Raw genomic sequence first — 20593 nt, 5'->3', positions numbered from 1 at the left:
GGCTCTCCGTGGGGTTCCTTACAACCTTCGCGCGACACATAAAAGGGAGACTTTCCCAAACAGTAGCCAAGGACATAAGGAAAGGGTGGTTCTCACGGGGGCAGCAGGAGCAGAGGGGCGTCAAACACCCGGCCTTGAGTACTGACCCAGCCCCCGCCCCTCTCTGAGCCTCAGTTTCCTCATCTGCACAATGGGGACAAGATGTTTCCCCTCAAAGGGCTGTTGTGAGGCTTGAAGGAGGGATGAGACATGCTAAGTGCTTCTACAGTCCCTGGCTTACGGCAGATGTGGAAGCTATTCTTGGATATTTAATATAAATCCTAGGAAAATGCCCCTCCTCTTCAAGGGAGGCAGAAATGGAGAATTAAAAAAAAAAACAAAAAACCCTCCTTTGTGTCCCAGGAGAATTAAATCAAATTGGAAAAGCAAGGCTTGAAATCACTCATGCTGGCAAGCTTCCCTGGGGGGACACCGGCGGGTCTTTCTGCCCCAGGCAGCCGGGCGGGGTCGCAGGTCGCGGGAGGCGGCCGAGGTTACTCACTTCAGGGAGAGGGAGTAGTCGTGCCTGCTGGTCTGGCTGTTCCGGACAAGGTAGCTGCATTCCTTACACAGGCGTAGCAGGTTCTCAGCGTCGCCCCTGCTGATGGCTCCGTGATACCATCTGCAGAGGAGAGATGGGCCCAGAGCTCAGAAGGGCTGGACACCCCGAAACCCCTCTGCCCCCGGGAGACTCAGCCCCCCCGGAAGGCAGCTGTGGGCGTCCTGGGCCTCCTTGTCACTAGGCGGCGTCCCCGTCCCTGCCGACGTCACGTGCGCGCTCACTCACTAGACATCGGCAGAGTGCCGGCCGCGTGCAGGCCTCAGGGGACAGGACGGTGCGCAAACCCGGCCTCCATGTGGCTCACAGTCTAGTGTGGGTGCCGCGAAGGACACGGCGCAGGGTCGCCTGGCTTGGAGCTGGCGGGAGGGACTGCTGTCTCAAGCAGCAGCGAGGGAAGCCTTCTGCAGGGGTGACATTTCAGTGTGGACCCGAAGGAGTTGAGGGAAGATGCCACAGAAGAAGAAGCTGGAAAACAGCCTATGTGGCAGAAGAAAGGCAGCGAGAGCAGGATGCCCGGCATGTTTTGGAAACAAGAAGGCCAGTGATGGCTAGAGTGAGGCAAGGGGGCGGGGTGGGCGCTGGGGCCCAAGAGGCCCGGGGGCAGGGCCGGGTTGGGGGCCTGGTGCTCGAGGTGATGCGAGGACTCTGAGGCCCGGGGGCAGGGCCGGGTTGGGGGCCTGGCGCTCGAGGTGATGCGAGGACTCTGAGGCCTGGGGGCAGGGCCGGGTTGGGGGCCTGGCGCTCGAGGTGACGCGAGGACTCTGGTCTCTCTGAGAGACACGGGAGCCGTCAGAGGGCGCCGACAGGAGGGATGCGTGCTGGCTCTGCGACATCTGCGGGACCGAGGGCGGTGCTCATCACTTAAGAGAGCAGGCGGTGGGGTGGGGTGGCCAAACCAGTGCTCCCGCCAAGTGCATCTGGCATCGGCCGGGCATGTGGGCATCCCAGCAGTTCTGTTTCCAGGCAGCACGTGGTGAGCGGCAGAATCACGTTGGGGGGGATGCTGTGGCAGACGCCTGGCTAAGGCCCCGAGCGCAGGACAAAAGGGGGACGTGGGTTTTCAAGATTGGAAGAGTTGAAGGTAAAATTTCAGCAGCAGAGTGAAGATCCTAGGATGCTGGTCAGTAGGTGTACTGAGAACAGGTCTCCGCTTACTTACATGACGGTCTCTGAGGGATTGGATCAGTGGGAAGGCCAGATGTGGTTAGGAAGGGAACCAGAGGTACCAGTGGTCAAGGATAGATCATGCTTTAGCCGTGGAGGCGCAGACCTGGCTCTGCCACTGGCTGGCCAGGAGTCTGGGGCAAGACGCTAAATCTGGGTGCACCTCAGTTTCCTAAGTTAGGTCACTCTATTGATGTTTTGGGGTTGGGAAGATTAAACAGAATGATGCATTGAAGGGCTGATGGAAAGCCTGCAGTGGGGTGGGTTTCAGCAACTGGCAGCTACCAGCATCAGCCAAAAGAGAAGTGAACTTGCAGACAGCCAAAGGTCACTTCCCCAACTACCAGTATTTCAGGCTGCCGCTGTGTAGACTGCATTTTAATTTTGTACCTCCCCCAGGGGTACGGAGGAGCCTGTCTCCAGGACCTGGCCCAGGACTGCCCTGTGAATAGTACCCGTGAGAGTTCTGGGACAGACATCCTGCGTGGAGAAAAGCATCACACTGCCTTTCTCTGCACGTCCTGCCGTTTATAAGGCAGTGTTCTAAACAGTTAGCAGCAGTGAAGATGACATAATTATAACCTAAGAAAAAAACCCAACTCAACCAGCTCTAGGAAAGCAAGGACTGCAGAGTGAGAGACGTGAGTATCCCCGTCCAGTGAGCTTGTGACAGAGTCACTGATGGCCCCAGAGGTGACAGCTCACAGGTCAGACCCGAGGCTGGACATCTGGAGGGGGACTCGCCAAGGGAAAAGGCAAGAGGAAGTGGACAGTGCAGACCCGCCTTCCTGTCTACACTTACACAGAAATTAACAGGATGTGACGCTGGGAATCGCACGAGCTGCCATAATTAAAACATTCCCAGAGATGTGAAGGGCCAGTGTGTGTTTAGGACACGTGAGTGTAACTGGGAGACGTGGTGAGACAAGGATGGAGCTGACTTTAGAGATGAGAGCTAACAGTTTTGCCAAGGTTGTTTTCCAGGAAGTTTCACCTGTGTAACACAGCCCCAGTGAGATGACAAAATGCTGCTTTATTAGCCACGCAAGTTTCAGCTGTTTGCAGCGCAGCCGTCCTCAGGGAAGGCCAAGGAGTGGTCTCCAGGGAGGCGCCGCCTGAGCCCGGGGCCTTGGGGGCTCTGGACCCTCATTAGGGTGATCCCTGGTGGGTAAACAGAGTAAGTTGCTGGTTCCTTCCCCAGCTGCTCCAGCCATTCCACACGCAGAGAAAGGCAGGGAACTTGGGATTGAGGATCAAAAGAGAACCAGGAGGAGGTGGGGAGAGAAGAGGCAAAGGGCGCTCAACTGGGGGATGGGGAGAGGGCAGACTGTCAGGATGAGGATGCCTACCAGGAGACAGGACGGGCCTGGCTGGTCCTCGGGGCTGGGGGCAACCCCTGGGCCCAAGGAGGACCTGCCTGAGCTGAAAAGAGAATCCAGACAGAGGCCATCTTGGGGAGGCACTGGACTTTGTAGAGCTGGCCACTCAGGCCTGAACCGTGGGAATTAAGAGGACTCAATCGCCGCCCAGTCCATCCAACACCCATGAGATCATCCAATTATCTACTCACCACTTACTATAACCTTGCTCTCAAAGGGCTGATGCAGGCAGACAGAGTCAACCAACAGATTCAGGAGACAATTTCAGATGGTGACAACTGCTACGTAGGAATACTGGGTTTGTGATAAGGCAGTGACTGGGGTCCGGGAGGTGCCGACTGTGGAATGAATGGACGGGGGGCAACCCGGAGGAGATGACATTTGACCTGAGAATCTGCACTGAGAAGAAGCCAATCACGTGAAGAGCCAAAGAAAACACGTTCACTGCAGAGGCAGCAGCAAGTGCAAAGGTCCAGAAGTAGGAATGAGCTCGGGGTGTTCGCGGAGCAAAAAGGCAGCCAAAATGGTCCCAGTGCTGTGACTGTGGGAAGTGGGGCAGGATGAGGGTGAACGTTCGGTGGGGGGGGGTGTGTTGGGGTGTGTGGGGGAGCAGGGCCCAGTTCCCGTGGCCGTGTGAACCACAGGAAGAAGTCTGATTTCATTGTAAGCTTAAGGAGGGCAATGAGAGTTTTAAATAGAGATGTTAAGAGATACTTGCTCTGGATGACTTTACAAAAGGTTAGCCAGGCTACCCTGAAGCAGGGCCAGAGGGGAAGTGAAGCACAAGACAGGCGAGGAGGCTTCTGCAGTGGTCCAGATGGAAGGACCCGAGATGGCAGGAATGGATGCATTCGGGATGTGTTTTGGATGGAAAACTGGCAGAGCTTAGTAATGCACTAGATGCTGGTGTGACACCAACAAAGGAATCAAGATGACTTCAGGACTGTGGCTTGAGCAACGTGGGAGATGTGATGCTGCTGGGGTGGCGTGGGGAAGGTGGACAAACGGAAGGAGCGGGTGTCCAGGAGATCAGGAGTCCGGTTTTGAACGTGTTAAACTTAAGATGCCCACTCGTCAGCCAAGTAGAGATGCCAAGGAGGCAGCTGGCCGTAGGAGTTAGGAGTTCTGGGAGAGGTGTGGGTTGGGGATGCGAGCTGGTGACTCACCACCAGCATCCTGAGAGAATACCCAGGGAGGGCACAGAGCCCTGGAGAGTCTAACCTTCAGGTCAGCTTGAGGTGAGGAGCTGGCAGGGAAGGCAGAGGAAAGCCGGGAGCAGAGCACGTCTTAGCAGGAGTGAGCCGTTCACGGTGCTGGCTGCCACAGGGGCCAGAAGAGGTCAGCTGCTCACCCGGGCAGAAAAGGGAAGCAGACTGGGGTGGATGAGAGAACAGGAGGTGATGGGAGGCAGAGAGAATGCGCCGACGGCTCTTTGGGGACTTCGTTCACCGAGGGGACAGCTGCCTATTCACTGAGTACCTACTACGTGCCAGGCACCCACCTAGGCTCTGGGCACACAATGGTGACCCAGACAAGTTCCTGCCCTCATGGAGGTTACGTTCCCAACAGGGGCTGGAGCCAGATGGGGGTGTCTAGTCGAGATTTATTTATTTATTTGTTTCAAGAAGTTCATAAAGAAGGTGAGCGCCCAATAATTGATGTTTTAGAACTGTGGTGCTGGAGACGACTCTTGAATGTCCCTTGGAGAGCGAGGAGATCCAACCAGTCCATCCTAAAGGAAATCAAGACTGAATATTCACTGGAAGGACTGATGCTGAAACCGAAGCTCCAAAACTTTGGCCACTTGATGCAAAGAGCTGACTCGTTGGGAAAAACCCTGATGCTGGGAAAGATTGAGGGCAGGAGAAGGGGGTGACAGAGAATGAGATGGTTGGATGGCATCACTGATTACAATGGACATTAGTTTGAGCAAGCTCGGGGAAACGGTGAAGGGAACAGGGAAGCCTGGTGTGCTGCAGGCCATGGGGTCGCAAAGAGTCGGACATGACTGAGCGACTGAGCAATACTAAGAAGTTCATGACTAGGACACGTCTATGTGCTGATGGTAACAATAATGCAGAACGGAGTGGGTGGTGGGCTGCCTCCAGGAGGCTGGGGAGGAGTTGCCCCCTGAGTACCTGAGCAGCCTTTCCACTGTCCCAGGAGGGCCAGCGAGTCGTTTGGGTGCCTGGGCAGAAGTGTGACTACCCACCCCTGACAACCCTCTAAGACGGGGTGCGTGCTCAGCATGCCCACCTTCCCTCTGCCCCGCACTGGGGTGGGGAGAAGTCGGGATTTGGAAGTGCCTACTGAACTCCGAGACAGCATCAGCCCGGGTGGGATACAGTGAACCTCTCGGCCTCGGTCCAGGGTCCTCAGGCTCTACTGGAAGTGGGATCTTACCTAAGCCCACCACCTGACTTCTTGGGTGAGGAGGGAGGCCTCTAGCAGGCTGGAATAATTCCAGGGAGATGAGATGATGGGGGGGAAAAGCCAGCCACGGCTCTGGCTTTGGCTGAGGGCCTTTTGGGCGGGAACGGGAAAGGCAAGGCAGCCCTGCCCCCACGGGGCTCACGAAGTTCCGTCCGGGTGTGGGCAGAGAGGAGGCTGGGCTGCCGACCCCAGGCAGACCTGGGTCAGGATGCCTGCTGAATAGCTCCCAGGCGTCTCTGGATTATATTTTGTTTGTTGATTAAAAAGCACACAGTCTGATCAGAAATAAGCAAAACCTGCCACCCAATCTGTGTGGCTGTGAGACATAAGAGATTAACTCAACACCTGCTGGGCGCCCCCCCACCTCCCCACCCACGTGCTCGGTACAGCAGGCACGGAGCTGCCACAAAGAAGGCTGCAGCACATGCTTAAAAAGGGCACACGAGCTCATGACATCATTCGGAAAACTCCGCATCCTGCTCAGCGAGGGAGCATTTCCTGTGAGGGATGCACTGCCGGCTGCGCGAGACCAGAATCCCCTGGGTGGAGACTAATATAGCACATGATGCACTCGACGCGGTCTCACAAGGAGCCCGCTGAGTGTCAGCTAATCTCTTGGCCTTACTGAGTGCCTACTCTGTGCTGGCCATGTGCTCAGGGTGAGGGAAAACTGCATACAGGAGGGAAGTGAGAGGAAGGTGTGGGGTCGAGTCATGGAATTTGAATCCTGCCTCAGCACTCTGAGCCAGGAGATCCTAGCCGAGGCTCCACATCTCTTAGAGTCCCGGTTTTCTCATTTTGCAGTAAGATGACAATCCCACTTATCCCACATCCACTTGTGAAGAGGGTGATACACCTGATGGTATGAGCATGGGATCCAGGATGTGCTTTGTTAAGTTTCTGGAGGAACTTACTTTAGGGCAGGTATGCGGAATGACGAGAAACTGAAAGAGCAGTCTGGGGGGCCATTCACAGAGCGAATCCGGCAGTTCTGGGAGGTGGGATTTTATCCTGGAGGCGATGGGGAGCCATGGAAGGTTTCAGAGCAGAGCAGGGACCCGAGACCCCAGCAGAGAAAGGAGAGGACCACCTCGGTCAGGGGATGGAGACAACACTGACCAGAGTATCGCGGAGAAGCCGGGGGCAAGGGGCAGCAGGGGTGGGACTCAGATGCTGATTAAAGCTGGGAACTCTCTGGGGGAAACCCAAATCAAGAGTGCCAAGGTCTTGTCCATCTAAGATCAAGCAGATATGGGGCAAAAAGATCACTCTTGCTATAAAATAAAGCTAACAGGAAGCAGGATTTAGCATGTGTATGTATGTGTTGGTCGTGTCCGACTCTTTCCAACCCCATGGACTGTAGCCTGCCAGGCTCCTCTGTCCATGGGATTCTCCAGGCCAGAGTACTGGAGTGGGTAGCTATTCTCTTCTCCAGGGGATCTTCCCAATCCAGGGATCGAACCCGGGTCCTATATGGCAGGCAGATTCTTTACCATCTGAGCTTCCAGGGATGTAGGGCAAAAACATCACTCCTGCTATATAATAAAGCTAATATGCAATCAGGCAGGAGGGTTTAATATACATTTAGCTTTTTAAAAGCTCACTTGCTGCATGATGAAACTAGAAAGGAGGATACGAAAGTAAGGAGAACACCATGTGGATGATCTCACTGTCCTTCCTACTAGCCATCCAGAGGCAGGCAGGTGATACAGAGGAGAGAGAGGAAGCACGGGGCCAGGAATCAGGAGACGTGTGCTTTAACCCTGACCAGACAGACTTGACAGTGGCCTCGGCCTTCTCTGAGCATCGACAGCAGCTCCGTGAACTGGTCCCCGAGACTGAGCTTCGCTCCCTGCGGACTTACATTTGCTTCTCCAGTGGCACAGCGGGATCCACTCTCTCTCCCAGGATCCCACAGAACTCAGGGCTCCCATGTTTGATGGGCTTGAAGCCCCCTCCGGGAGCTCGAAGCTGGCGCCGCCGGTCCCGGGAAGGCGAGGGGGATGACTGCCGCTTCTCACTGCCATTAAACTGGGCTGTGGGGGAGAGAGAAAGAGCACGGTTACCCGGTTACCCAGAGCTCAGGCCAACAAGTTAGGGGCGGCACACAGTGGGGCCAGGAAATCAGCACGGGTGGGTGATGATTTACAGTTTGCAGGCAGAAGAGTTCCAAGCAATGAACAAACACAGCTCAAAAGCTGTGGGCTTCCTAGAGCAGGATGTGAGGTGCCATCACAGTCAGACGGTGCAATCGAGGGGCTGGCTGAATCGACAGAGACCACTGAGCTCAGGCTTATCCCCAAAGGAACCCTCCCACAGCCTCCATCCAAGGGGACACGGTACCCCCAGAGGGGCTCTGCTCCCTAGACAGTGGTCAGGGGCAAAGTTTTTCTTTATTTTGTGCCAAAAACCTGCCTACAAGTGGCTCCTCTCCTCCTCCATTCTCCCACCCTCCCCCCAACCCGGGGCTGCACTGGCCACATCTGCCCCCTTTCTCCTGGGACAAACACAGAGTTCCAATCGAGGGGTGTGTTGCACCACAGCCGTCTGCTCCTCTACACTCACCCCACTGCGTGGGCCCTCTGCAAGCCAGCCCCGTCCTGGACGAGCCCCCAGGTGAGGCTGGAGCAGTGCCCAGCACGGTGGGATGGGCCCTCCAATGTGCCTTCCTTCCAGCCCTGGACCTGCAGGAGCATCCTCTACCCCATGGGCTGGGGAGGTACCTTTGGAGGGAAGGACCCTGGAGACACCCCACAAAGAGTGGAAAATACTGAGCTAAAACCGGAGTTCCCAGGACACCCCTGATGGTCAGGTGGCTAAGAATTCACCTTCCAATGCAGGGGATGCAGGTTTGATCCCTGGTCAGGGAACTAAGTTTCCCACATTCCTCGCGGTGACTAAGCCTGCATTCTGCAACTACTGAGCCCACATGCTCCGCAGCCCCCGTGCCACAGTGGAAGAGCCTGCATACCACAACCACATAAATAAGTATTTTAAAAACAAACAAACAAAACTGGAGTTGCCAGAGGTGTTGGGAGAGACCAGTAGTCCACCTTGCAAGTCATGACTCTGGGCTTCGGTTGCCTCGTCTGAAAACGAGGGATGACGACCATACCCAACGCGTGGGGCAGCTGTGAGGAGTCTGCCAGGGGATGAACAGCCATCTCAGCAGAGCGCCTGGCGTGTGGTTAGTCTGTGCTCGGTCAATGCTATCACAAAGGTTTGCTTTCATTACTCTTATCATGCCTACTCACTGTGGACACGTACTACGTACTTCACAGAAGCTTCCGAACTGCCCTGAGTCCCCCTCTGCAGTCCATGACCAGCTGTGTGCCTTGGCTAAGCCACTCCACTTCTCCGAAGCCGTATTTCCTACCATACCGACTGCCGTGGGAATCAGGTGAGGGACTACATTTGATTGGCACAGCATATACTTAAGCACTGAGTAAACTGGGCCAGGGCCTGCGGAACCGCGTACCCAAGGCCACATCCAGCTACAGGCCCACAGACGCACAATGGTGGAAATCTCCCCAGCCCCAGCCAGCAAGCACGGACGTGGCGAGCTGGCCTCCGACCCCAGACACACAGCGATCAACCTCATGTTCACGGAAGGTGGTGGGAAACTCCTTCCCTGACAGTGGTGATGCGCGGTCTACGGACCGCCGAGGATGGTGAATGAACCTGTGGCACGTCTCTGCCACGGAGCCAGATTACCCATCAGGGCGGCGAAGCATTTCCATTCCTCTGAGACAGGCTTCTCTATTAATCACTACAGAAAACAGTGGGGAGGGAGGGTGGTTCCCGCCAACCGAAGGCTCAAGACAGGCTGGACCCACGTGTTTGGTCACTGTCATGACTGCAGCGGGGTCTGGCAGGCTGTCCCTTCCAGACTCATGTTCGCGTGGGCCAGGCGTGGTCCGCGGTTGGGGAAACAGCACTGCGCAGAACAGAAAGCCCCACTTCTGGAGTTCAGGGTCTGAGAGACAAGTCAAGTCAGTCCGATCCACAGCACTCCAGCTAGAGCTAAGTGCTCTGGAGGAGAGGCCAGCAGGACAAGGCAGGCCTCTCAGAGGATAGCATCTGAATAAACGCCTGCAGGAAGGGGGCCAAGCAGCGTGGACGGCTGGGGGAAGGACACTCTGGAGAGAAGGAAGAACAGATTCCAGGCCCTTGACTTTAGGCTCAGGCTGAGGGTGACAGAGAAACAACACACCAGGGGAACGGGAGTGGGTTGCATTGGGTGGGATTTGAGGCCCAGGGGAGTGGGAGGGAGCAGGGCCGTGTGGTTGGGGGTTTTGTGGACCCTGGGAAGGACTTCGGTTTTATTCTGAGAGAAATGAAGAGCCATTCTGACTTCTGATTCTGAAGTCAGAAAGCTGAAAGCTTCTGGGAAAGCTTTCGACCTGGTACTCTTTAACAGGACTGCTGGGCTGAAAAGGGGACAGAGGGTGTGGGTCTATGGGAACTCTCCATAATTTCATCTCAATTTTGCTGTGAACCTAAGACAACTCTTAGAGAAACAAAAGTGTGTTAATTAAAAAGAGAGAGAGTGAGATGGACGAGGAGCAAGGCCGAGCGGTGCAGAAGCTCCTGGAGGACGGGCTGGCATTGGGGAGGTGGGTAGAAGTGACTGAGAATCGGACTTGTGTATGTCTTCAGAATGGAGGGCGAGAGAGACAGAAGGTCAAGGTCACTACCGGCTTTCGGCCTGAGCGTTGGAGGACGGAGCTGGCCAGCCCAGGTGAAGAAGGCCAAGCCCCAACCTCCAGACGCCCACAGCCTATGACGCCAGGGCTGGGGGCAGAGTGGGGGCCCGCCTGGGGCTCCCTGCCCTCGTCCCTGGCTATGGTTCTGTCCTGTGTCCAACCACGGGGACAAGCAGCCAGGTGGCGATGATCTCAAGGCCCTTCTAGGGGACAGGTCCTGGGGTTGGCTGTCTGAGAAACAAACATCCTCCTCCATCCGGCTGATGAGCTGAGCTTTCAGTGGTGATAAAGGGGTGATGTTCAGAGCTGGGGCCCCCACACGCATGTCATCACGGGCCTTCCCCCAGCTTCCCAGCTCCCCAGTCAGAACTCACAGGGAACCACACCAGCCCTCAGGGGCAGCCGGCAAAATGGGGTACATGTCCTGGGAGGGGGTGTGAGAGAGAGGTGAAGCAGGTTCTGACCTGAGCCACCTAACTTGCAGAGCCTTGCATGGGTGACCTTGGGCAGGGGCAAGCGTGGGGATCAGGTAGACAGGTGAGGGCCTGGTCACCTTCTAAAGAGCTGAGACTTGATCCTATGGTGGGTTGAATCAAGGAATGCCAACCTTCAGACTGGGCTTTAAAGACCTCTCTGACTGCTGATGGGGAGAGGGTTTAGGGGTGACTCTGGAGGCGGAGAGGTAGGGAAAGTGATGAAGGGTGAATCCCTCAATGATGACAGGGATGAGGGAGGTGACTCCAACAGGACTTGACTATTCGCGGGGCAAGTCCGGGAAGACCCCTGTGTAGTACCGCACTGCGATGGAGACCGGGGCACAGCGGGACGTGGGGTCGGGGAGAATGGGGCCAGTGTGCACTTCCCCATGAAGCCTCCCGTCGGCTACCTTTCTGGTTTTGGGGAATGGAGAGAATGGAGACAGGACTGCGCAGCAGGCCTCTGACCCCAAGCGGTGAACGGTGCCCCAGGGGGCAGCAGGGTGGGGGTGTGGGAAGGGGTAGGTGGGAGACGAGGTTCTGGGCTTTGTTCTGGCCCAGGCAGATAAGAGCGAGAGACCAGACGAACTGTAAGGCACTTTCACCTCGGACAATCTGGGTGCTCCACAATTTGGGTGCTCCAAATCGGAATCTGGGAATTTCTGCCAGCATAAAATCCTACTATACACCTCCTGGCGCAGAAGGTAAGGGGAGAGGCATGGAGCATGCAACATGATCATGGAAGGAAGGCAGGTTCTCAAGACCAACGACCTGGCAACCTGTCTGGTCTCAGGTCTCACCACGCCGCCTCCCAGGCTCTGTTCTTCGTGTGAATCATCAGGGCTCTTGCCTTTCTCCTCGTCCACCTGCCTGACTCCATGTGTTCTTTAGGAGTCAGCTCTTCCAGGAAGCCCTCCCTGGCTTCACCCACTTCCCAGACTCACCTTGATCTCAGCCTCAGTTCAGTTCAGTTCAGTCGCTCAGTCGTGTCTGACTCTGCGATTCCATGAACTGCAGCACGCCAGGCCTCCCTGTCCATCACCAACTGCCAGAGCTTACTCAAACTCATGCCCATTGAGTCGGTGATGCCATCCAGCCATCTCATCCTCTGTCGTCCCCTTCTCCTCCTGCCCTCAATCTTTCCCAGCATCAGGGTCTTTTCAAATGAGTCAGTTCTTCGCATCACGTGGCCAAAGTATTGGAGTTTCAGCTTTAACATCAGTCCTTCCAATGAACACCCAGGACTGATCTCCTTTAGGATGGACTGGTTGGATCTCCTTGCAGTCCAAGGGACTCTCAAGAGTCTTCTCCAGCACCACAATTCAAAAGCATCAATTCTTTGGTGCTCAGCTTTCTTTGTAATCCAACTCTCACATCTATACATGACTACTGGAAAAACCATAGCTTTGACTAGACGGACCTTTGTTGGCAAAGTAACGTCTCTGCTTTTTAATATGCTGTCTAGGTTGGTCATAGCTTTTCTTCCAAGTAGCAAGTGTCTTTTAATTTCACGGCTGCAGTCACTATCTGCAGTGATTTTGGAGCCCAAGAAAATAAAGTCTGTCACTGTTTCCATTGTTTCCCCATCTATTTGCCATGAAGTGATGGGACTGAATGCCATGGTCTTAGTTTTCTGATCTCAGCCTTTGGTACCCTAACGGCCAGTTTCTTTGTTTGGCTCCCCATGAGCCCCTCAAGAGCAGGGGCAACACCATATTTGCCCCCATCCCCCCATCCTTAATGCATGACCACAACATAATAGGTGCTCAAAGAATGACTGAATGAAGAAACTTAATGAGCTGCTGTTTCATTTTGCTGGGGAAAAATATCGGTTTTCATACCAGATAAATTGGATAAAACCTAATAACATCCCAGTCAACACTGCAATTCCCCACTGAATTAATTTATACATTCGCTTGCAAGCTTAATAATATAGCCATATATTTTAGAGGGAACAGGTGGTGATGAATGACAGGCTTAATTAGGCAAATCATTTCACCTAAAATAAAAATACACAAACTCCAAGTGCAGTGATTCAGCAGCACAAGGGAAAAAAAAAATGTTAAGAACAAAAGCTCCAAACACAACTGCTTTCATTCCTTCTAATTAAGTTTCTCTTTAATCTGCAATTTTAAAAGGCAATTCTTTTAATTTAGTGATTTTCTGCAAAAGATAAAGGAAGACACAGCCCTCAAAAGAATATCTGCTTTTAGAGAAAAAATATACCACCCCTGTGAGTTGTTAGAATGACAGTATCTAATTAACTCCACCTATAGGCAATTACAAACGGAAGTCAGGGTTCTGCTGGAGGGAGGGGAGGCTCAGGAGGGCAGGGCCAGGCCTCTGGAGCTCTTTGGCCTGACCGCGGGACAAAAGCCCTGGTGGCATTGATCCAGTTAATGGCTCCACCAGCCTCTGTCTCCAAGGCAGGTGAGGTGGCCCTTTGCGATGCCCTAAATGTCCTCCCAAAGCTCTGATCTGATGAGATCGTTAAGACCCAGCTCAGGTCTCCTGGGAGGCCTTTCCTCCATCCAGGTTGGCCTTTGCTGTTGGTGGGGCCCTTCCTACTTGCATTATAGATTTCATATCAATCAGTCCTGACGTTGGGTCAGTGTCAACAAGCACCCATGCTAGCTCTAACCCTCACGACAACCCTGCCACCCTGTGAGTGAAGGGAGGGGGTTACCATCCGGGTCTCAGAGCTAAGCAACAGGGCTGGACAGGCAGGCATTGCATCTCCCTCATTGAGTCTCTGAAATGACCACCAACTGTATGATGTCTAGAAGCTTCCAAGGTCTGGCACAAAAGCTTGCCTTCCACAAAACCTCCCCATCCCGCCTTCTGAGAGCTCCCCTCCTCCAGTACAGCTCACAGCTCTCCACCCTTCTCTTGTAGCTCAGCAAGCCCCCAGCCACTCCGCCCCTGGCGGCCCATGGGGTTCTCTGGGGGACAGTACCTAGGACTTAATTTCCTCTCCAATATCTTGTCAGCCTCTAAACTGACTGCAGTGCTTGGCATAGAGCTGGTGCTTAGCAAATGTTTGCTTAGATGAAACAAATGTGTTCCTTCTAGATCTGGCTCCTTCCTGTTTATCATTCAGGGCTAGCCAAAGGGATCAGGTTCCCAAATTCCCATAAGCCTCTAAAGCACAGCCTCTAAAGCCTCTCTGGGTCCAGAAACACTTGCTAGCTCCTAGGTCCCCAGGACAGGAAAGGACAGAGAACTCACTCTGGTGCTTGAGGCCATCAGTGACTTGGTGACAACCCTTCTGGGTTCCACACCCACCCCTCGGCTCCAGTCACAAAGAATAGCTGGTTCCCCATCCCACATCTTCCTACTTCCAGGCCTCTGCTCTGCTGTGTCTGCCCTGGAGAATCCCTTTCTTCACCATCTCTGGGTGCAGAAATCCTAGCCATCTTTCAAAGTTCAGCTTTAATGCTGCCTCCTGGGGGCAACTTTTGTCAGGACCATCCAAGGTGGAAGGCTTCCCAGGTGGCACTAGTGGTAAAGAACCTGCCTGCCAACAAAGGAGACAAAAGCGACATGGGTTCCATCCCTGGGTGAGGAAGATAGTCTGGAGGAGGGCATGGCAACCCACTCCAGCATTCTTGCCTGGAGAATCCCATGGAGAGAGGAGCCTGGTGGGCTACAGTCCATGGAGTTGCAAAGAGTCAGACACGACTGAAGCAACTTACATATCCGCAGGCCCCAGGAGAAAGGAATTCCGTTCTCCTTTCCGGAAGCCAGCCTCCCCTGTCTAAGGCACTGTCTGACCCCACCCCAGTCCACGTCACACTGCAGGACACACAGGCATCTTCTCAGAACCAGATGGAGATGAGGCCTCTGAAGTTCTCTGTGCCTGGCACACAGTCCACGGGCTGCAACGAGGCCAGAGAACAGATGAACTGCAGCTCAGCTTCATGGAGGGGGTGTGGACTCTGGAGTTAGGAAGATCCAGGTTTGAATCTTGCCTCTGCCACTACTGTGTGGCTTTGGGTAAGTTTCTAAGCCTCTCTGAGCCTTAGCTGCCACTTCTATAAAACAGGGCTGACAATGCCTATGCCATAAAGGATTATGGAGGTGATTAGGAACAGAGGACATACCAAAGCCCAGACAGGACCACTGTACACAGTGGTCCCTTCTCCCCATGGTCACATCCATGCTCAGAGCAGCTCCTTTTCATGTACTCAGGAGCATTAAGTGCCTTGTACCAGACTTCACCTTCTTCTCCAGCCTGCGCTGAAATTCCTAAGGTGGAGGCTCCAAGAAGACAAGACAGATTCTGTTTTTTACAAAGCTGAATTCCCAGTGCCTAGGACAGTGCCTGATGTTGGTGCTTAGACTCTACTGAGTGAATGAATCTCCACCCAGATTCATGGTCAGCAGGTCCAAAAAACACCTCATTCATCAATCAAGAAAGGAAACTTAGGAGCTGGACTCCCCCCTCAAATCATTTTAAAATAGTTTTGAAAAATGACTTGACCTTTACTGAGTGCTTTCTGTTCACAAGCTGGCATATGTGAGGACCCGATGTGACATTCTCTGACCCTCACAACAAACTGAGGCTGTTGGTGGGACTTTATGTTTTTGCGAACGGGGCCTAGACCGGGCAAGTAGACTGCCCAGCAGAGAGGAGCAGGCCATCAGGCCAGGCAGGGGCCCCAGCCCCCAGTCCCTGACTCTCTGCTTTGGGATGAGAGCCTGGGCAGCCTCTCCTCACCTTGGGGCGCTCTAGGAGTGCGTTTCTCTGGGCCAGGCAGGGAGAGAAGACTTGACAGTCTGCCAAACATCCCTGAGTCCTCCGGGCTGACCATGAGTGTGGATGCTGGCCCCTGAGGATGGTTCACAGGGAATTGGAAGGAAGGGAAGGGGACCCAGGGCCTTGGGTCCCCAGGTGGGGCCTGTAGATCGGTGGCTGCATCTTTCTGGCTGGCCTCCGGCCTCCCCAGCCCTCCAGCCCAGGACAGAGTCCCTTACGCGGGGGCAACAAGGATTAGAGAACTGAGAACAAAACCATTGCACAGAGCTCTCAGGTGCTGGGAGGCCTTTTAAGGCCCCATATGGGTGAGGCGGGAGCAAATAGGGGGCTGACAGGGGCCTGCACCGTGTTCCAGGTCTGGTGTTTGTTCACCAGTATCCTATTACATTGAAAACACAAGGGCAGAGAGACCAGAACGAAGGTGCCCACAGCACCCTTTCCACACAGTCCAGGGTGCTGATCCCTGCACGCTGCTGGCCTTGACTCTGGCTGGGTTGGTAGAGGGGGCAGGTGGGGAGTGGGGAGGGCAGGGGTGGACAGGCGTATAAGGGGCTGCAGCGCAGGCAGTCATGAGCCCCCGAGAGGGGGCAAGGAGGGAGACTGTGCACTGATCTGGGGAGGTGGGGCCCCCAGGACCCAGACTCGATGGACCTCTTGAGACGACGCGCAAACACGCCTGCGCGACGGAAACTCGGTTCCCGGCCACGGCCCTCTGCTGCTTCACCTTCCTAAACATACGTTCTGCGTCATCTCGCTTGTTTCTCAGAGACAAGCATTAGAGTTTCCATTTTACAGGTGGAGAAACTAAGGCCCGGAGAGGGGAAGCCCCCTTCTCCCCTGCGGTTCCAGAGCAGGCCTCACTCTCTCCTCTCCCCAGGGAGTGAAGGCTGCCCCTGCAGACAGGCCGTCAGACAGTGGCTGGCTGGCTGCCTTAGGATCCCCAGCAACAGGCCTCCGAGTTCCCCTCACAGGCACACGCAGGCCCCAGGACACCATGCCGCCACATCTCAAGGGCAGTGCCTGAGAAGAGAAGTTCCTCCTTATATGAGGGGGTAGGGGTGACTCCCCCAAAGCAGGGCATGGGGAAGCCCGTGAGGCAGGCGCCTGGAAGCCGCCTGGGCTCCAGGAATGCCATCTGGGTTCCAGGAATGCTGTCCACGCATGTACACCCAAGCCTGGACTGGGGAAGGAGGGCCTGGCTCCAGTGAGCATGCCTTTATCCTCCTAGCCTGCACCCCAAAAGGGAAATATGGATGTGGCTGCTTGGTGCAAAGACCCCACCCCAAGGGCTGCTGCTTGGCTGCAGGAAAAGTAGGGATAAATCCTGATGAAAATGATAAAATGACCTAAACGCAGAGGCCTTTACAGCTGCTGAAGCAAGCCATCTCCACCAGCATAACTCATTTTAGAAATGAAAAGTGACCGGCTGTGAAAGGGACTGACTTGTCCCCTGTCAACAGCGAGACTTGAACTTGGAATTGAACCCATACCTTCTGAATCCCAGGGGCTTCTAACAAGTTCAGCACAAACCCTGTCTATGGTGCAACAGGTTCTCAAGAACAGTAGTGATGATAAAGATACCAAAAGCCAGCATCCACTGAACACTCACTGTGCCCCTGACTCCTGGCACCGATTCCAATTACCACCTGGTTTTATAGGTGAGGAAACAGGCCGTTTGCCCCAGGTCACCCTGCTAGCAAGTGGCAGCCCAGGGGTTTAGATCTAGACCCGGCAGCTCTGCTCGCTCTGGGCTGGGCTCCCTGTCAGATGGAGAATGCCCAGAGCTAATGCAGTGTGTCTCCTAATACCTCCACCTGCAGACACCCACAGACACTTAGAGTCAGTCCCAGGGCCTGGGAAAGGGACGTCCCCCATCCACAAGCCTCGGAGGATGTGCAGGAAGCAGGCTGGGCATTTGTAGAAATGAGTCTTCCCTCCCAGGAGCCCCCAAACCTCAACCCAGCTGCTCACATGTTTCTGCTGCTGCCCATCCATAGATGGAATTACAGGAGAGGGGTGACAGGAGGGGACAGGTGCCCGGCTCTCAGGGCCCTGCTTGCCAGCTACGGGCACACCAGCCTCCCCACCCACAACATGGCAGGTGGATTCAGGGGCCAGTCCTCAAACATCCAGGGACACACTCTCGGCTTCGAGATCAGACCGACGGCAGCAACCACAGCCGTCACCAGCCGCTCACAAACGCCCCTCTTTTGTGCAGGGCCCTCTTCCTCATTAGAAGAGAGACAGGCGTACAGCTGGAAAGAGTGATGTGAAAACATAACCATCTCTGTGTGAGCAGGCTGTGTGATACTCCTCAAGAGAACTTGGGGTTGGTTTTCCTGAGACCTAATTTACTCAATAATTTAATAAATGTGTGTTCGTTACGTGCCAGGCACTGATCTAAGTTGGGAACCTAGGTGTCAACAAGGCCGGCTGAGTCTCTGACCTCACAGAACTTAAAAACCTCTATCCACACGGAGACCTCTGTCTTGCCAAGCAGAAGAGCAAAGACATTCTACTAAACCTTTGGGTTTTCTTCCACACAGGAGACAAAGGCACTTGAAGAAGAAACATTTCTATCAACATAATTAGCAGGCAAGCCAAAGCTATGAAACACCAGTGTTTTTCTTTTCTTTTTTTTTTAGGTTACTAAATGAATTCATTCATATGTCAAACAGAAAAACCAACTGGAAAAACCTGTCCCTCAGTAACATATCAGCCAAAGGAAGCGAGTGATCCCGGTTCTCTCGTTTAAACCCTCCCCCTCCTCTCTGCAGACCCGCTGTTCACACGTGTTAAACATTAATTACAACTGTTACTCATTACATAGCAAAAAGCTCGGAGTACCAACACAATTGTTAATTTCCTCCCCGGCCCAAGGCATTCTGGGAGGCGGAGCAGGGGGCAGGAAGCACTGCTGGAGCCCCGCTGGGGCCAGCGGGGAGGAGGTGGCGTGCGCAGGGGTGCCAGGCGATGGTGGCAGAGTCCCCGTGGAGTCCTCTGCCGAGGCCGGGCCTGTTTATTCTCAGCACCGGGCATGAGTCACAGGCGCGGTGGGAGCAGCGGGCCTGAGCCGGCGCTGACGCACGCAGCGGCAGGGCCGCCACCTTCGGGGCACTTGCGTTTCCGGTGACAACGCGTCCGTCACCAGCGCAGTGCGGAGTGGGCGCGGCGGCTGCTGCCTCAAGAAAAGCCACCTCGCCCCCGCACAGGTAACGGGAAGGTTCAGACCTCCCGTGACATACTCAGTGTCCAGGCGGCAGTGGGGACAGCGCCTGCCTCCACTGGCTGTGTGACTGCGGGCAGGCCGCTCACCGTCTCTGGGCCCGAGTGTGCCCATCTGTGTGAGGACCGTGAAACCACACCCTCCCTTGCAGGACCTCACAGGGTTAACCCACGCCAGCCTCCTTAACCGGGGCTCACTGTCTGTTAACTTCCTGCCCCTCCGCCATCACCCCCTTACCTTCATGGGCTTATCTTAAATTAGCCAACTGAGCCAGCTCAGGCATGACTCACAGATGTTTAGGAAACAGACATACCTGGGACCTTACTTTCCCCTTCCCCTGCCCTTTGAGCTTCACTTGATGAGGCTGGGAAAATGTCAAAACTCAAGAGGGTGCCTGCCAAAGGGGTGTCCAACACAGCAATAGCACCCCTTCAGCTGACAGTGACAAGGGAGTATCTGGCTGTCCCAGAATAAACCAACGCACACCCATAGGGGGTGAGGAGGGACCACAGAGGGGCCCCAGCCCAAACTGGGATGGGGGTGGGGAAGGGAGTCAAGTCAAGGGGGGCTTCCTGGAGGAGGCGGCACTGACACCACCCTCCCTGACCCCAGCACCTAACATACAGTACGCACCGAGCATGCTGTAGGCTCTCAAAGCGGGGTCCCCAGATCAGCAGCCCCAGCAACACCTGGGATCCTGTCTGAGAAGCAGGTTCTCCAGCCTCATCCCTGGAACCTCCTGAATCAGGAGCTCTGGGGGTCGCTCTATAATGTGTTTGACGCTTCTGGCAGGTGACTCTGCCACGTGCTCTGAGCAAACCAACCAACGAACGAACATGTCACAGCTAGAATCGAGAGGGGTTTGGGGGAGACTGGCAGTGGGGACCCTCTCACACCTGGGGACCAGTGGCCTAGTCCTCAGGAGGGACTGAATAAAGGATGGAAGAACTGGGTGGTTCACGGTGAGAACTGGTGCTGGAATCCAGATGGGAGTATCTCCTACAGAAGTGTTGTTTTCCACATTATCCATACCTCCACTGCCTGGAGTAACGGAATGAATTTCATAAATGGGCCTTCTGTGCCCCCAAAGTAGCTTTTTATGCAGTACTGTTTTAATATATAAAATTAAATTTTATTGAATACAGCAAGCCTTCCCTGAGCACCAGTAACTATTCTCTCAGGCATGACCCTTTAGAGTTTATGAAGTCTTTTCAGCCAGTCTTCTCCCTTGATCACCACAGAGATCCAGGGCAATACGGTTTGTGACAATCCCCGTTTTACAGACAGGAACACTGAAGCTCCGGAGGCTGAGAGCCTGTCTGAGATCCCACAGCTGGTGAGTGGTGGGGCTGGCATGTGAACTCGGTCTGAGATCCCACAGCTGGTGAGTGGTGGGGCTGGCATGTGAACTCGGTCTGAGATCCCACAGCTGGTGAGTGGTGGGGCTGGCATGTGAACTGGGGATTGTCTGGCTCCTGCTACTGTCCCAGTGGCTGCTGACACCAAGACACTGTGTTGAGCTTTCAAGGGCAGAGAATTTGGCCAAGGAGCTTAGTAAGGAAGACAGATAGGTACTCAAAATAAGTATATTCAGCATTGAGTCATGTCTGTCTTCTCTTTTCGCTAGAAGGCAGGCCCGTTGCTGGCTGAACCCAGGACATTGCTTTAAAAGTAACTTCAATGGGGACAAATCTCCAGACAGTGAGTCAAAAACAAAATCACTTTGTTTCTCTGAAAGATCTTTTTTTTCCTTTTTAATTTGACTGTGCCAGATCTTAGTTGCAGCATGTGGATCTTTGACTTTCATTGCGGCATGCAAAATCTTCAGTTGTGGCACATGGGATCTAGT

The 20593-nt window shown here is 54.4% G+C and overlaps 1 protein-coding gene across 1 annotated transcript in view; it reads right to left on the bottom strand.

The window, feature by feature from the left end:
* The window catches only part of SHB (SH2 domain containing adaptor protein B), a 132341-nt gene that overhangs the window by 20210 nt on the left and 91538 nt on the right, over window positions 1-20593 (bottom strand). Inside the window, exons 4-5 of the mRNA XM_070480232.1 lie at window positions 7442-7613; window positions 542-661 (exon numbers count right to left, since the gene is read on the bottom strand). Of these exons, the coding sequence (XP_070336333.1) occupies window positions 542-661; window positions 7442-7613 (292 nt within the window). The remainder of the gene's footprint in view (window positions 1-541; window positions 662-7441; window positions 7614-20593) is intronic.

Source organism: Odocoileus virginianus, chromosome 18, assembly GCF_023699985.2.
Source record: "Odocoileus virginianus isolate 20LAN1187 ecotype Illinois chromosome 18, Ovbor_1.2, whole genome shotgun sequence".
Taxonomy (NCBI): Eukaryota; Metazoa; Chordata; class Mammalia; order Artiodactyla; family Cervidae; genus Odocoileus; species Odocoileus virginianus.
The sequence above is the reverse complement of the archived record's forward strand: the minus strand, read 5'-3'. Positions and strand labels throughout refer to the sequence as shown.